The sequence below is a fragment of the Schistocerca nitens genome, chromosome 7, assembly GCF_023898315.1.
Source record: "Schistocerca nitens isolate TAMUIC-IGC-003100 chromosome 7, iqSchNite1.1, whole genome shotgun sequence".
NCBI lineage: Eukaryota > Metazoa > Arthropoda > Insecta > Orthoptera > Acrididae > Schistocerca > Schistocerca nitens.
Window position 1 is genome coordinate 90,752,172 of NC_064620.1, and position 14,478 is coordinate 90,766,649.

The 14,478-nt window shown below is 45.5% G+C and overlaps 1 protein-coding gene across 1 annotated transcript in view; it reads right to left on the reverse strand.

Annotated features, from left to right (window-relative positions):
* Window positions 1-14,478, reverse strand: part of LOC126195486 (gamma-aminobutyric acid type B receptor subunit 2-like) — a 367,244-nt gene that overhangs the window by 106,812 nt on the left and 245,954 nt on the right. Inside the window, exon 13 of the mRNA XM_049934114.1 lies at window positions 9,905-10,180. Coding sequence (XP_049790071.1) covers window positions 9,905-10,180 — 276 coding nt within the window. The remainder of the gene's footprint in view (window positions 1-9,904; window positions 10,181-14,478) is intronic.

Sequence of the window (14,478 nt, forward strand, 5' to 3'; positions counted from 1 at the left end):
CCGAGACCCTCTACCCTAAAATAACCAACTAGGCCATGCCACATAGCCCCTGCTACCCGTGTAACCACCTTCTGCGTATAATGGACACCTAACCTATTTAGCAGAAACCGAAACCCAACCACCCTTTGGCGCAAGTCGAGGAATCTGCAGCCTACACGGTCGTAGAACCGTCTCAGCCTCTGATTCAGACCCTCCACTCGGCTCTGTACCAGAGGTCCGCAATCGGTCCTGTCCACTATGCTGCAGATGGTCACCTCTGCTTTTATCTTGCAAGCAAGACTGGCAGCCTTTACCACTTCTGTTAGCCGCTCAAAACCAGAGAGAATCTCTTCTGATCCAAAGTGACACACATCATTGGTACCGACGTGAGCAACCACCTGCAGTTGGCCGCACCCTGTGCTCTTCATGTCATCCGGGAGGACTCTTTCCACATCTGGAATGATTCCACCTGGTATGCACACGGAGTGCACATTAGTTTTCTTACTCTTCTTGTCAGCCAAGTCCCTAATGGGCCCCATAACGCGCCTAACGCTGGAGCCGGCATGTGTGGCCAAACGGTTCTAGGCGCTACAGCTTGGAACTGCGGGACCGCTACGGTCGCAGGTTCGAATCCTGACTCGGGAATGGATGTGTGTGATGTCCTTAGGTTAGTTAGGTTTAAGTAGTTCTAAGTTCTAGGGGACGGATGACCTCAGATGTTGAGTCCCATACTGCTCAGAGCCATTTGAACCATTTTCAACCTAACGTTGGAGCTCCCAAATACCAATAATCCCACCCTCTGCGATTGCCCGGATCTTGCAGGCTGAGTGATTTCCTCTGAAACAGGATAGGTGACAGAATCTGGCGCAGCGACAATGTCAGCTACAGACAGCAACTGGAACCTGTTTGTCAGACAAACCGAGGAGGCCTTACGTGCTGCCGCCTGGGAAGTCTTTCGCCGCCTGCTTCGCACCGGGGCGACCTCCCACTCGACCACAGGTGAGGGGCCAGCCTCAGTACGAGCAGTAGCTCGGCTGGCCACCGGTGAGGACCGATCGGAGGATTCTGACGCGCTGGACGTCCGTTGGATCCCCACGGCAGGCCCACAACAGTGGTGCCCATCCACTGCAGCCTCAAGCTGTGTAACCGAAGCCATCACAGCCTGAAGCTGAGAGAGAAGTGTCAGCAACTCGGCTCGCATCCGCACACAACAGTCGCAGTCCCTATCCATACTAAAGACCGTGGAAAACTAAACTACGCAGATAAACGGATATCGGCACGTGCTGCGCAGCTCTACTGTAGACCCTGACGAAAACGCACGAACTGTGTCTAGTAATACGGAGATATTAAAAACCTAAATACCGAAGCACTCAGGTGAAACTAAATAATTCGCCAGTGATTAGGAACTTGTAATATGTCACAAAATCGGTTTCCTTTCTAACGCAAACGAAAACGCGAGAACTGTGGCTATTAGATTTTAAATTTACGCGCAGAAACTCAAGAAACTGTACTATTCAAGCACTACCTACAGGAGAGATATTAGGGCGTTGTAGTATATTTTTAGATTCGTTACTTAAAACTGGTTCCTGAAACTTTGTAAGCAGTTTGTGTCTCCAAGCGACTGCCAGTTCAGTTTCTTGAGCATGTCCATGTTACTTTTGCTGCATTGTTGCTGCCTTTGTCTGATATCTTCGGAATCGCTAGGTGATACGGATCCCATACACTTGAGCAAAATTGTAGGATGATTTACACGGGTACTTCGCAAGTAATCTCCTTTGGAGATTGATTGCAGCCGGCCGCGGTGGTCTAGCGGTTATAGGCGCTCAGTCCGGAACCGCGGGACTGCTACGGTCGCAGGTTCGAATCCTGCCTCGGACATGGATGTGTGTGATGTCCTTAGGTTAGGTAGGTTTAAGTAGTTCTAAGTTCTAGGGGACTGATGACCACAGATGTTAAGTCCCATAGTGCTCAGAGCCATTTGATTGATTGCATTTTTCTGGTATTCTACGAATAAACCGAAGTCCGCGACCTGCTCTACCTACGAGAAAAAATAATGATACGTAATCAAATGCCGACAGTGATGCGAGCGGAAATTTCCCATTACCCGAAACTCAGACACAGGCCGGAATATGGAAGGAGGTGGTATGTTGTTGTTTGATGTACACTGCTGGCCACCGTAAATGCAACACCAAGAAAGACAAGAGGTAGCACAACAAAATTTATTTTGTAGATAACATGTTGACCAAGTATCAAATGATTACGTTTACAGACGTCTGTGATATGTGGTTCCTGCCAGAATCAGTAGCCAGAGTAGCCGCCATTGTTGGAGATCACCGCTGCCACACGTCTCGGCATTGAGTCAAAGAGACGTTCGATGTGTTCCTGGGGTACAGCAGCCCAAGCAGCTTCCACACGTTGCCAAAGATCATCTGGTGTGGCAGCTGGGGATGTAATCTGGGTCACACGTTGAGCAACCATGGACCACATGTTTTCTATCGGCGAAAGATACGGAGAGCGAGCCGGCCAGGGAAGCAATTCAATCTGGTTATTGACGAAGAACCTTTGGACAATGCGTTCACGTGTGGTCACGCATTATCCTGTTGAAATATGGCTGTGGTCGAGCCCTGAAGGTAAGGAAGGACAACTGGCTCCAGCACCTCGGATATGTAGCGCCGGCTATTTAAAGTACCGGCAATGCGTACTAGAGGCGTGCGAGAGTAATATCCAATACCGCCCCATACCATAATACCCGGTGCAAGACCAGTGTGGTGGTGCATAATGCAGCTGTCCAGCATCCTCTCTCCACGGTGTCTCCTCACTCGAATCCGACCATCGTGGTGCTGCAGACAGAAGCGTGCCTCGTCAGTAAAGACAACGTCATTCCATTCTGCCGTCCACATCCGTCTGTCATCACACCATTGGCGACGGAGACGTCTGTGGTTCTGCGTCAATGGTAGACGAAGCAATGGACGTCTTGCGGACAGACCACTCTGCTGTAAACGGCGTCGAATGATACGCGCAGACACTGGATGATGCTTACAGACGCAATGTGCTGTGCTATGGTTCGGGATGTCACTGAGCGATCCGTCACTGCCATGCGCACAGTTTGCCTATCAGCACGTGCAGTGGTGCACCGAGGTGAATGCGATCGACCACGTCGGTCCGTCGTACCCTCCTGCATCCAACGGCCACATATCCGCATTACATTTGTTTGGTTTCGTCCAACACGACTAGCGATTTCTCTGTATGATAATCCACAATCTCGGTAAGCCACTAGCCTTCCTCTGTCGAACTCGGATACTTGATCAAAAGATGTTCGCTGTTGTCTACGAGGCATAACTGATCGTCTTGTGAAACAACCACAAGGTAAACCCACGTGCCGAACGTACACTTGACGAAATCGCCAAGCCTTAAATGGCGCTATGAGGTGGCGCCACAGGCGCGCGTGATGTGCGTCTGCGCTGAAATACTAATCAGTTGCATATCTCATCGCTGCAAACCCATGGTGTAAATTTCACTTGATTCGGATGCTTCCTTCAGGGTGTTGCATTTACGGTGGCCAGCAGTGTATATGCCGTCTAGACACGGAAACATTGTTTCATGTAAATTTTATCTAGGCATTAAAGGACTTCGTTAATTTTCTTTAAATTTTAATGTTTCTGTCAGATTACGCATGTCTCCATTTTTATACTTTGCAGTTTTTTAATCATTTTAGGTGATACTCATGTTTTCCATATGCTAAATTCAGAAATACCAAGAGTTTCTGAGTAACACGTAAGGATTTTTCACAATTTAATGATGATATTCGGAAAATCCACACTGATCACATACACTGACCAACAAGAAAATTATGAGCACCGACCTGCTATCGATATACACGCGTCCAAGCGATAGCAGCGTCACCTGACGAGGAATGACTGCTGGTCAGACACACGCACGATGAACGTAATACCAGCGACCGTGCTGTTCGTGTGTACAGTGGGTAGATGCGCGATCTGTTTGTGTTCTACCGAGGGCAGACTGTGATGGCATGGAGGTTCGGCACGAGCATTTCGCAAAGTGCACGACTTGTCGGATGTTCGAGGAGTGCTACGGTGAGTGTCTTCAACGCGCGGTGAAACCACGTCTAGACGCTGCGGGGCTGGACGGCCATCGCTCATTACATATGTCGGACGTCGTAGGCTGGGCACACTGGTAAAACAGGACAGACGGCGAACTGTGGCGGAACTAAAAATGACCCCTTCATGACGATCATGTTTCCTGACGGCAGTGGCATTTTTCAATAAGATAATGCGCCATGTCACAAGACCAGGTGTGTGTTGGAGTGGTTCGAGAATCACAGTGGCGAGTTCCATTTGATATGTTGGCCCACAGCTCACCAAATCTGAACTGTATGGAACTTATCTTGGATGTGATTGACGTGGCGTCAGAGTTCATCGCCCCCTTCCCAGAGCTTACGGGGGTTAGGTGACTTGGATATGCAAATGTGGCGCAAACACCCTCCAGCGACCTTCCAAGGGCTCATTCCTTCCATGCTATGACGCGTCGCCGCTGTTATCCGTGCCAAAGGTGGACGTCCCGGCTGTTAGGTACGTCATAATGTTCTGGCTGAACAGTGTAATTTACAAAATACCTTTATTGAAAAATATGTGGCAAAATAAGGCAGTCCTAACATTATATTGAAGGATTACACTCTTCAGTATCACTCTGCAGCGCCAAATGAACTGGTATAGGCATGCGTATTCAGATAGACATGTAAACGGGCAGAGTACGGCACTGCGGTCGGCAGCACCTATATAACACAACAAGTGTCTGGCGCTGTTATTAGATCGGTTACTGCTGCTGCAATGGCACGTTATCAAGAATTAAGTGTGTTTGGACGTGGTTTTATAGTCGGCACACGATGGGGCACTGCATCTGTAGTGGGGATTTTCCCGTACGACCATATCACGTGTGTACGTTGAAGATCAGGAATCCGGTAAAACATGAAATCTACGACATCGTTGCGGCCGGAGAAAGATTCTGCATCAACGGAACCAACGACGACTGAAGAGAATCGTTCAACATGACAGAAGTGCAACCCTTTCGCAAATTGCTGCACATTTCAATGCTGGGCCATCGACAAATGTCGGCGTGGGAAATATTCAACGAAACATCACCGATATGGGCGTTCGAAGATGAAGACGCACTCGTGCACCCTTTATGATTGCACGACACAAAGCTTTAGGCCTCACCTGGGCCCGTCGACACTGACACTGGACTGGAAACATGTTGGCTGCTCGGAAGAATCTCGTTTCAAATTGCAACCAGCGGATGGACGTGTACGGGCAAAGAGACAGCCTCATTAATTCATGGATACTGCATGTCAGCAGGGGTCTGTTAAGGCTGGCGGATGCTCTGTAATGGTGTGGGGCATGTGCATTTGGAGTGGTGTGGGACCCCTGATACATCTAGATACGACTCTGACAGGTGAAACGTACGTAAGAATCCTGTCTGATCACCTGCATCCATTCATGTCCGCTATGCATTCCAACAGACTGGCGAATCCAGCAGTATAATGCGACACCCAGCACGTCCAGGATTGTTACAGAGTGGCTCCAGGAACCCTCTTCTGGGTTTAGGAACTTCCGCTGGCCCCCAAACTCCCCAGACATGAACATTACTGAGCATATCTAGGATGCCTTGCAACCTGCTGTTCAGAAATCTCCTCCTCCCGTAATCTTACGGATTTATGGACAGCCCTGCAGGATTCATGGTATCAATTCACCCAGCACTACTTCAGACATTGGTCGAGTCCATGCCATGTTGTATTGCGGCACTTCTGAGTGCGATATTAGGCATGTGTACCAGTTTCTTTGGCTCTTCGGTGTAATAAAAAGGCCTCAGTTTTAGTGTCTCCTATTTTTCCTTTCAAAACTCCATTTCTGAGTTTTTCTTGAGTGCAGTCCCTGTGTAGTCTCCAGGGATAGTCAGCTACCATGCAACCATCGCATCGGACTTGGTACCTTCGTTCCACTTCTTTACCCTCTTGATGTAACGTAATGCTTTTTCCACTCACACCACCTAGTTTTCTGCATAATAGCTGGTGTGGGAGCGCAAGAAGCGCAGGTCCCAGCTCACTGAGGGAATGCTTAGACGTTATAAAGTAAGTTCCTGTTTATACTATATTTTTGTAATAAGTGTCTTTGTCGAGAAACTTCTTGACAACTTCTTTAATAAATATCGCAGCTGATCTTTCAATGCTTTTGGTCTTCAAATGTTTCATTGTTCATTAGTTTCCGAAAGCCAGTACCGACAAAAATTCCCTTTTTCAGCTTGGCATCCGTAGCCTTGCAAACCTGCTTCCCACCTACTTCAAAGTATTACTGTCTTTCGTTAGTACTTGAATGAATTGCTTCATAAATTCAAATGTTACGTGAAGCAGAGGCAGGAGTACTTCTTGGGCCACCAAAGAATCGAATACTACGTTTTTTCCTCCAACTTCATGCGTTCTACTAGGCCAGATTTATTCTTTTGCACGGATGTCCCATAGGGATGCAACTGTATCACAAACTATGAAATAAAACAACTTCATGTAGCAGGTAAAACTGCAAAAATCATGAAACAATACTGCTTTTATGATGATCACAGGAGTACATTTTGAATACCTCAGCGAAATACTCAATTTGTGTCAAAACTGCTTGTGATTGATCGTTATACGCACTTTACTGGAAATCAGCATCCAAAAATGCACCAGAAATATCTTTTATGTTAAAAATTTAAGACTTAACCAATAACTATCAATATGCTGGATAAATTCTTCTGTCGCCCGTTTATAGTTGATAATGAAAATAATTAATACCATAAACAAAAACTGTTATTAATCTACAATACTGCAAAAGTAGTTTTTATTTACGTTGCGAAACGTTAGCAAATAGCTTTTTTCACGTTTTTAATAGGTCGTTTTTTGGCTGTTTGTTCGGTGCAAATTTTCAATTAATTTTAAAAGTACTTCCCGATGAGCTACATTTTTGATACTTTCAGTATAGCTGAAACTCGATAACAATGCAATATTAACCCGCTTTCGTGTCTGGTGTGTAGCGGAGGGTACTTGTAGCACTACCGCTCGTTACTACATTTCCTATTCCGCTTGCGAAAGTTTCGTGGTAAGAGCGGTTTATAATCAGTTCCCTTGTGAGCTCAATCCTCTCTAATTTTTGCTTCCAAGATCCTTTCCTGAGATAATCGTAGGAGGAAGCAATTTATTGGTTGAGTTAGGTCAAGAGAAATTGAAAATGTCTTGATATTTACCACAAGTCTCTGTTCTAATCTCATCAAAAATCGATTGAAAAATTATCAGTAGAAACACACATACACACACACACACACACACACACACACACACACACACACACACACATGCACACAACAGCATGGAAAACGTGCGTAAAGAGCAGAAAATAATTATTTAAACAAAAAACTTTTTAATATAATATGTTTGTTTTCAAAACGGACTAAAAGGTATAAAATTAGTTCTTCTAGCCCCATACAGATTTCTAACCCTATACAAATACTCCAGAAAGTCTGTGATTGTGAATCCTTAACAGCTGTGAAAATAGTTGTAGAATTTAAAACGAAAAGCGTGGGGTCCATGAATACATAACTGATACACGAATACCTTATTTATACTTTTACAAAATTGGATGCAAATATTTTATATCTTGCTGTTATTACAAAGGTACTAGACAAACTTGTCTCTGGATTTGTACCATTTTGCAGCGTTCCTTATGACGCTGGATTTATAAATGTGAAGTCAGCAGGAACTCTTGAAAATAGGACAGGTGCAGAAACAAGCTTGCCTTGTGTATTTGTAAGAACAGTGAGAAATAAAGTATTAGTATCTAATTTTGTAAAAGTATAAAAAAGATGTATTATGACCTTATGTAAACTGCAGGCGCAGGAGAGAAGGAATAAGAAGAAGAGGGAGAAGAGGATACATGAATAGTTCACCTTCGCACTATTATCTATAGAGCGCTTCCACGTTTATCGTTTTAAATTCTACAAGTATTTTCATAGCTATTAAAATTTTAGGAGCACAAATCAGGAATCCGTCTGAGGATAGGAGAAATTATTTTATACCTTTTAGTGCGTTTTAAAAACGTGTTATAATAAACAGTTTTTATTTAAATAATGTTTATAATTTAGGATATTAGGTACTACACATTTACGTGCAGATTGTCAGGTTCTGATATCAGAACTAGTAATGGTAAATAAATTTATGGATACAGACACAGCTGTATGTTGTCGTTTATTTTGATTTTGCCGTTAGAGAACTCAGGTAGTAGCCACCGGTGCACCGTGCGCCACATTCAGTAACATTGACACTGCGGTGGTTTCAGCTAAAGCACGGTTTAAACAGAGTTTGAAAGACGTTTTGATAGGCGACTCCTTCCACTCTATAGATGAATATCTTAATTGGGACTGTTAGATCTGCTTATGTAAATATGTCTGTTACATCTCAGCTTTGACAGCACTTGGTCACAACAGTCAAGATTAGGTATTCTGTGTACGATAAATTTATTAAAAGTGCGTAATTATATTTCATTCTGACTGCGTATTAATTCTGTAAATATTAGCAATTCCAGTTTACTGTAATATACTCACCTATTTTGACAATCTCCTGGCAAATAATCAGGGTAGTGGGTGTTATGTTTATACTTTCTGACATGTTCCACACCCACGAGAATCATCTCTTTTGTTGGGTCTATGGAACGAAATACAGGGAGCGAAAGGCTATTTACAATTTGTACAGAAACCAGATGGCAGTTATAAGAGTCGAGGGACATGAAAGGGAAGCAGTGGTTGGGAAGGGAGTAAGACAGGGTTGTAGCCTCTCCCCGATGTTATTCAATCTGTATATTGAGCAAGCAGTAAAGGAAACAAAACAAAAATTCGGAGTAGGTATTAAAATCCATGGAGAACAAATAAAAACTTTGAGGTTCGCCAATGACATTGTAATTCTGTCAGAGACAGCGAAGGACTTGGAAGAGCAGTTGAACGGAATGGATGGTGTCTTGAAGGGAGGATATAAGATGAACATCAACAAAAGCAAAACGAGGATAATGGAATGTAGTCGAATTAAGTCGGGTGATGTTGAGGGTATTAGATTAGGAAATGAGACACTTAAAGTAGTAAAGGAGTTTTGCTATTTGGGGAGCAAAATAACTGATGATGGTCGAAGTAGAGAGGATATAAAATGTAGACTGGCAATGGCAAGGAAAGCGTTTCTGAAGAAGAGAAAGTTGTTAACGTCGAGTATAGATTTAAGTGTCAGGAAGTCATTTCTGAAAGTATTTGTATGGAGTGTAGCCATGTATGGAAGTGAAACATGGACGGTAAATAGTTTGGACAAGAAGAGGATAGAAGCTTTCGAAATGTGGTGCTACAGAAGAATGCTGAAGATTAGATGGGTAGATCACATAACTAATGAGGAGGTACTGAATACGATTGGGGAGAAGAGGAGTTTGTGGTACAACTTGACCAGAAGAAGGGATCGGTTGGTAGGACATGTTCTGAAGCATCAAGGGATCACCAATTTAGTACTGGAGGGCAGTGTGGAGGGTAAAAATCGTAGAGGGAGACCAAGAGATGAATACACTAAGCAGATTCAGAAGGATGTAGGTTTCAGTAGGTACTGGGGATAAAGAAGCTTGCACAGGATAGAGTAGCATGGAGAGCTGCATCAAACCAGTCTCAGGACTGAAGACCACAACAACAACAACATGGAACGAAAGCTGAATCTAATCTAAAGTAGGTGGCATGAAGCGTCGATACCAAATATTCGTCTCAGCGGTGGTGCGTTCTCCAGCAGAAGCACACCGCGAGCCGCGTGTTGCTCAACACGACGGTAAGAGGCTGGAGCAGGGTAGAGTGTATGAGGCATTACCTGCGGGTGTTGCACTCTATCTTGAGGCCCATGCTCTCGACGATGGGGTCGGCGTGCGCGGCGCGACCCAGGATGGCCAGCATCTTGGGCAGGAAGAGCAGGCACAGCGTGGCCGTCGTCGACGTCAGGATCAGCGCCGTGATGGTGACGAAGGCGAGCGTCGCGCGCTCCGAGATGAGGTTGGCCAGCACGACGACGATGCCGCTGGTGATCACCACGCTGTACACGCTCATGCCGATGTACTGCGAGTCGTTCAGCGCCGGGATCTTCACGTGCCTGCGTGCGTGAGCGCCTCCTGTGACTGCTGAGCAGGTGCGTCACACCACGGGCAGAAAAGCCCACACCTTCCAGGCAGAAAAGTTACCGAGCCAGGTGGTGCAGAGGCTGAGACACAGGCCTCGAATTATGAGGACCATAGATCGAAATCCCTCCCAATTATCCGGATGTTGGTGTATTGTGCTTTCCTAAACAGATTAAGGTGAATTGTTTGTCTTGCAAAGGACTGATTTCCTTTCCCATCCTTCCTTGTACTCGGATTCTAATAACCACATCGTTGAAGGGAGACTAAATCCTAATATTACTTTTTATTTTGGGATTAGCGAGAAAAAATTTGTAGAAAATGACTACCAAAGAAGGGGTCGGCTAGTGGGGGTGTTCCGAAAGTATGTGGGAACAGGTGCCTTGGTAATGGCACGTGCAGAGAGGATGGGGAGCTGGATAGATGAAAGAGTGTTAGTTTTTGCAGGTAAGCTAAGAACACACCTACAATTTTCTACAGATAAAGAGGAAGTGGTGGCATAGTACTGAATAATAAAATCTTGAAGCAAATCAAATACTCTAAACATCTGAGATGCGACGTCACATGTGAGTACAACCTCGTGGCGGCCAAAAATTCAAAAAAGTTACTTCCTTATGTGGAACTGTTGTAAATAATCTGAAGAAGAAAGCCAGGAAAGAAATCCAGCTGAAGTTTTATAAAACCGTGGAAGTAACAACTTGGTTAGTGGATGAGATGTGCTTCACAGCAGCAAAGGTAAAAAAGTACTCATAGCTCTTACGGTAAGCACATTAAAACCCATGTTCACCTTCACTTATATCTTTTGACTCTGTTGTTTCTGGACCACGATCCCTTACCTCCTAATTATTCATTTACCCTTATCTACCACCCCTGAAACATCATCAGCAAATCACTTCGTATAACCTAACAAAAAAAAAAGTAAAACGGGAGAAAATGAAAAGAACATATAGCCCTCATGGGTGGAGAAAGATTCTCGACAAAGGTTCTTAGTTATAAATGCACTGGAAGAAGAAGTGTGAGAAGGCCTTATAAGACATTGAATAGCGTAGCAGGCAATTTTTCTTATACATGAAGTGAAGACGAAGAAGAAGACCTGGAAAGAGAGGAAGAGTGTTAGCATTTAGCGTATCAGTAGAATGCAGCATCACTGACCCGTAGTTGGACGAACTCACGTGCATTGTATCCAAACTCGAGGACCTAGCCAAAATGATTCCCTCTTTTTCACCCGATACGTGTCTAGGGTCTTAATCTCTGTGCCACCTCATCAATACAGGGGGTAAGTAAACATGGCCTACTGCTGCTGTGATATCATTCAATTGCATTCTCCGCTCTTTTCGTTAATCAGGACACCAGTTGCAAGCACTAGACCTATTCCTAACCAAGTTATTTGCAAAATACGCGCTTTTTTCATCATAACCTAAATTTTCGCATAATAGAAGTATGTACTACACAAAATCGTATGAAACTATTCGTCTCATGCCATAAAGATATTCTTACTTGCATCTAAATTTCTAACTTTCTTTCCGAGATTCATATTTTCGTACTTGCTTTGTTTTAGAATACATCCCCAGCATTATTAACATTTTTGCGGCCGGCGATCTTCCATGAACTAATTCTCCAAAGCATGACATGAGAGCATAGCTTAAGGTTCATCAGTTTCTTTCAATAGTATTCTGAAGTATCATAGTCGATGTAAAAGAGCGAAATAACTCGATACAGGAAATTTCTTTCATCCACATGATAATTTTCTAATAAATATGAGTTGGTTAAATTAGTGATGCAAGTGCATTGGTAATCTGCGAGATACCTTACCATGCACAAGTCCAGATTTGTAATCTATGTTCGATCGAAGTTTTAGGTTTGGGCCATCCTTGACCACGCGATGTACAACACGGGGCATTTTCAGAGTTTCATTTTAGCTTTTTATTGTGTCTCAGAAAGGGATTGGTTCCGCTCGTCACACTAAGCTGTTCCCGTCTGCTTGCGTTTGTCTGCCAAGCCATCTGTTCAGTCGGGAATGTTCCGCCTAAATACACTCCTGGAAATTGAAATAAGAACACGGTGAATTCATTGTCCCAGGAAGGGGAAACTTTATTGACACATTCCTGGGGTCAGATACATCACATGATCACACTGACAGAACCACAGGCACATAGACACAGACAGCAGAGCATGCACATTGTCGGCACTAGTATAGTGTATATCCACCTTTCGCAGCAATGCAGGCTGCTATTCTCCCATGGAGACGATCGTAGAGATGCTGGATGTAGTCCTGTGGAACGGCTTGCCATGCCATTTCCACCTGGCGCCTCAGTTGGACCAGCGTTCGTGCTGGACGTGCAGACCGCGTGAGACGACGCTTCATCCAGTCCCAAACATGCTCAATGGGGGACAGATCCGGAGATCTTGCTGGCCAGGGTAGTTGACTTACACCTTCTAGAGCACGTTGGGTGGCACGGGATACATGCGGACGTGCATTGTCCTGTTGGAACAGAAAGTTCCCTTGCCGGTCTAGGAATGGTAGAACGATGGGTTCGATGACGGTTTGGATGTACCGTGCACTATTCAGTGTCCCCTCGACGATCACCAGTGGTGTACGGCCAGTGTAGGAGATCGCTCCCCACACCATGATGCCGGGTGTTGGCCCTGTGTGCCTCGGTCGTATGCAGTCCTGATTGTGGCGCTCACCTGCACGGCGCCAAACACGCATACGACCATCATTGGCACCAAGGCAGAAGCGACTCTCATCGCTGAAGACGACACGTCTCCATTCGTCCCTCCATTCACGCCTGTCGCGACACCACTGGAGGCGGGCTGCACGATGTTGGGGCGTGAGCGGAAGACGGCCTAACGGTGTGCGGGACCGTAGCCCAGCTTCATGGAGACGGCTGCGAATGGTCCTCGCCGATACCCCAGGAGCAATAGTGTCCCTAATTTGCTGGGAAGTGGTGGTGCGGTCCCCTACGGCACTGCGTAGGATCCTACGGTCTTGGCGTGCATCCGTGCGTCGCTGCGGTCCGGTCAAAGGTCGACGGGCACGTGCACCTTCCGCAGACCACTGGCGACAACATCGATGTACTGTGGAGACCTCACGCCCCACATGTTGAGCAATTCGGCGGTACGTCCACCCGGCGTCCCGCATGCCCACTATACACCCTCGCTCAAAGTCCGTCAACTGCACATACGGTTCACGTCCACGCTGTCGCGGCATGCTACCAGTGTTAAAGACTGCGATGGAGCTCCGTATGCCACGGCAAACTGGCTGACACTGACGGCGGCGGTGCACAAATGCTGCGCAGCTAGCGCCATTCGACGGCCAACACCGCGGTTCCTGGTGTGTCCGCTGTGCCGTGCGTGTGATCATTGCTTGTACAGCCCTCTCGCAGTGTCCGGAGCAAGTGTGGTGGGTCTGAAACACCGGTGTCAATGTGTTCTTTTTTCCATTTCCAGGAGTGTATTCTCCTGTTGTTTATACATAGTTTCTTATTTCTTCTTCTATCAGTTATTCTTTTACTGCCCACATCCAACTTTTCCTTTACTGAAAGTTTCGTAGAATTCCACAATCTGTCTAGTTAATAAGGTTGGTAGCCGTGTTTTAATATGCCCATAGAATTTTAGCTAGCGTTTTTACATGTCCGAATACATGCTGGAACACTTAACAATTTGTTTATTTGCTCTTAGTCAGTAGGCTCCTTCTTCAGCATAAATTCTATCTAAAATTTTCCCGAACTACTTAACGTTCTCAACTTCGATTCGATTTTCTTTACTTTGTCTGTTTCTATTTAAAGTGAGTGTCTCAGCCCTATAAAGACACTATGGCCTGATGATTGTGTTGTCGTGTCTCATTTTGGCGTCTACTGAGATCTACGTTTTGCTATAGATGTCTCTTGTACGCCTGAAAGCTGGCTGCGGTTTGAGACAACGAATTTCGTAAGCAATCTTTTCCAAGACCCTTTTCTCATAGGTTTCGCCTAAATAATGAATTGAGAAACCGCGGTTTTTAGAATTTTGAGTGCCTGGTTGTTGCTCGACTTGTTTTTCGTCATTTAAAACGATATTTGGAGCTCTCCTCTTTCTGCTGTTTCTTTAAAATACATATTTTTTGTGAGGCGAACTGGTCCTTCATATCCTGGATACTGAGACTGCCGGAGCTGTTCTCACGAATGCTACATCGGGGACAGATCTCTGGTTCTTCGCCGCGCGGGGTAGCTACGCGGTCTTAGGCGCGTTGCCACGGTTCGCGCGGTTGCCCCCCCCCCCCCCTTCCATCGGACGT